General features: G+C 37.1%; 1 protein-coding gene across 1 annotated transcript in view; it reads right to left on the reverse strand.

Annotated features, from left to right (window-relative positions):
* Positions 1–2,673, reverse strand: part of CMAS (cytidine monophosphate N-acetylneuraminic acid synthetase) — a 10,550-nt gene extending 7,877 nt beyond the window's left edge. The window contains exons 1-2 of the mRNA XM_009648702.2: positions 2,485–2,673; positions 2,122–2,277 (exon numbers count right to left, since the gene is read on the reverse strand). Of these exons, the coding sequence (XP_009646997.1) occupies positions 2,122–2,277; positions 2,485–2,647 (319 nt within the window). The 5' untranslated portion in view covers positions 2,648–2,673. The remainder of the gene's footprint in view (positions 1–2,121; positions 2,278–2,484) is intronic.
* Between the last annotated feature and the right edge of the window lie 412 nt (positions 2,674–3,085).

Here is a 3,085-nt window from a genome sequence, read left to right on the forward strand (position 1 = left end):
ATGCCCTGAATTAACTCCAAGAGCTGAGAGGAGCAACCTGAATCTGGAAGGTGAAAAGAGAGTATATGAGGAGAAATTTTGCCTGTGAAAACATCTTGGCACTTCCCCAAACTATTTCCTATTTAAGGATACACGTTATATTAACTTTTCCTAAGTGGTTTAATCAGTGCACACAAATAAACAAGTGTCTTTGAACAAAAATGATCCCATAAGATCCCACATTGTTATCAATGCCAGTAGCATATGCAGCAGAAACTGAACCAGGGACCAAAGACTTCTGTCCTTACGTCACTCAAATGCACATGCACAAATTAGCCAAAATTCACCAGCTCTCATGATCTAGTGACAATGAAAAAGTTAGAGGGCATTCTCAAATACCCCAAACATCCTGAGGCTTTAGTATATATACACACCTTGTATTTCCTAAATATGCTAGAGCTTTGTGCTCAATGAAGTAAACACTTCCAGTCAGAGAGACACCTTTCTCTTTTCAAGGTGCATCAATATTAAACCTTAAAGCAGAAGGAACAACAGAAATACACAGGAAAAGATATAAAATTCTTTTAACATAATCAGTACTTTAAAGCTGTCTAAAAAAAGAAAAAAAAAAAAAGATAAAAGAGGAGGGAAAAAAGGGGGGGGGAGGAACATACAATACTTAACTGTATAATGCTTCTGCAAATCACTGTCACCTGAAACACCACACTCCTGAAAGGCCATTTGCTTTTACCCTTAAGCTGCTAGTGTTTGCACAATGTGTTCCTTGTTCTCCTCCCTGCATATGCTCCTTGCAACTGAATGATCCTTGATCTCTCACTACATTAAAAGACCTTAGATGTCGTTTTATACTACAGAATTATTTGCCCTTTCAGGTAGGCCTTGAGGCTTCTATATTTTAATAACCTACCTATAGAGACTAGGTGGCACACAATCACTTCAGAAAGCCACACAGTACATCCAAATGAGATGTAGTCTTTCACAGATGTCCGTTCTAGCATCTCAAGATGTGAAGTGGACTTTCACTTGGTTGCCTAAAGTGCAATCCACAGAATTCTAAACTGCCATGAACGATTTTGATACTCCTCTTATACTTTACAAACTGTGTCACATTATTTCTCCTCTTATGAGAATGTTCAAGCAATCTGTTTATTCTAAACAAAGGCCTAACTTTTATTCCAGCTTACTCTTAATATCAAGCTTCATTTATTTCACATGGCCTTCTACAGCATGATACTTTGTAAACTCATATAAAATGCATCAGATAAATTTTTTTTCCACCTCAACAGATTAATGGTAATGTCTAACACATTCATTTTTTAAAAACAAAAACAATGTGGCAGTATCTGCACTAACTATTTTGAGAAAAAGAAGCAAACATTTCTGCTTTAATCACAGAAACAAAGACAACAAAGATAATCTGTGGAATAGTTCTTGGTACAAGGGCAAAAGGTACTTCTACAGCTACAACAAGGTACAATCTTTATTTGTAAGCGAAGAGTTCAGTCTTTAGTCATCTTGGCAACTGTAGCCGAGAGGCATATTTTCCTCAGGGAAAAATAGTCACATTCTTCTGTATGAGCTAATTAACACGAGTTCAGCCCTCATGACTCAAAGGCAGTTTGCAATTTGACATAAGTCAGCAGCCAAATTAGCAGGCTGAAACAAACCCTAAGTCTCCAGGCTAAGAGGTTGCCATCCGACCTTCACTAAGACTTTACCTCACATTATTTGTCATTTGTTTGCTACTGCACAGTAAGAACAAACACTTACCTAGTTAAGACAGGACCTCCATGTTATGTCTACATACACATGAATACCCGCCAAGCAGAAGTTAACCTGTAAAGTTTCTGGGAGATGTATTTTGAGCCTAGACAAGTTAATAACATCTTAATTTTCAATACCTTATCACTTCTACAAAACAGTTACATAAAGGCTGAGCAATGGCCAGTAATATCAAAACAGCACTACTTAAAAGGAATTTTTAAGCCATCTCACACCTCTCCAAGAACTCAGCTCCTGCTTCTGATATCACTTGCTAATGTAAAACACCATGGGTACAAAAATAAACCATTTGAAAAAAAAAATTAAGTATAACTGTAACCAGAAACAACTAAATATTACCTCCTTTTTTTACCTCGCTCCATCTAAACTGATGCCGTCTCACAACAGAGAAGACAGAATCAAACCCCTCCTTCTGGATCAGATCTGCCACTTTTATAAGGTCACTGGGATGTAAACAGGGAGATGTTGCTTGTATATTTCCTACAATATCAACCTCTAAAGAAAAACAAACAAACATCTATGAAACAATGAATATTTTTTAATACACACAACTGTAAAGTGTGGTATGAGTGGATGCCACAAAAAAGGAGAATCTTTCTAGTTTTTATTTACTAAAGGCTTTACTTATTTTTCTAAGTAATAAGTGTATCATCACTCTGGGACTACAACATAAAAGCTCAGCATATTTCATTACTGATTTACCATGATGATGATTAAGAAACTCTCTGATAGCTTCTAGAGAAGTTGAGGAGTCTTGAGATACTTCAGGGCTTCTTCGATGAACTTGAGCACCAAACTGCTTTGCAACCTTCTCAATTTCATCGTGGTCTGTAGAAACCCATATACTGTTGGCAGACAGCGACATAAATTAATATGAAGAACAAATCCCAGCATTGTTGACATGCCTGCCATAATCTAACCTGAACAACACCCTGGCTTATATCTGTATTACACCCTGCAATGAAAAGAACTAGTTCTTATATTTGAGTTAGTAAAACTACCCCTGTCAGTCCAACAAGCGACTTTTAACAATAGGAATAAAACACACACACGCACTAGATTGTAAAATCTCAAGCCTGGGTTGCACTTCAATTTAATACCGTAGAGCGCTTGATCTACCACACACGTAGGAAGCTTAAGCAACATGAAATTCAGAAGCATTACTAGAAAAATCCAGTGTCAGCATGCCACAATTTGTTAGGCATGCTAACAGATCAATGAATTGTGAATGCCTTGAATGAGGCATTCAAAAGTCATTTAAAAGTTCAGAAACAAGGCTGACAACAAGCAGAAGTGCCACACA

The sequence above is a fragment of the Egretta garzetta genome, unplaced genomic scaffold (genome assembly GCF_000687185.1).
Source record: "Egretta garzetta isolate BGI_Z169 unplaced genomic scaffold, ASM68718v1 scaffold81, whole genome shotgun sequence".
Taxonomy (NCBI): Eukaryota; Metazoa; Chordata; class Aves; order Pelecaniformes; family Ardeidae; genus Egretta; species Egretta garzetta.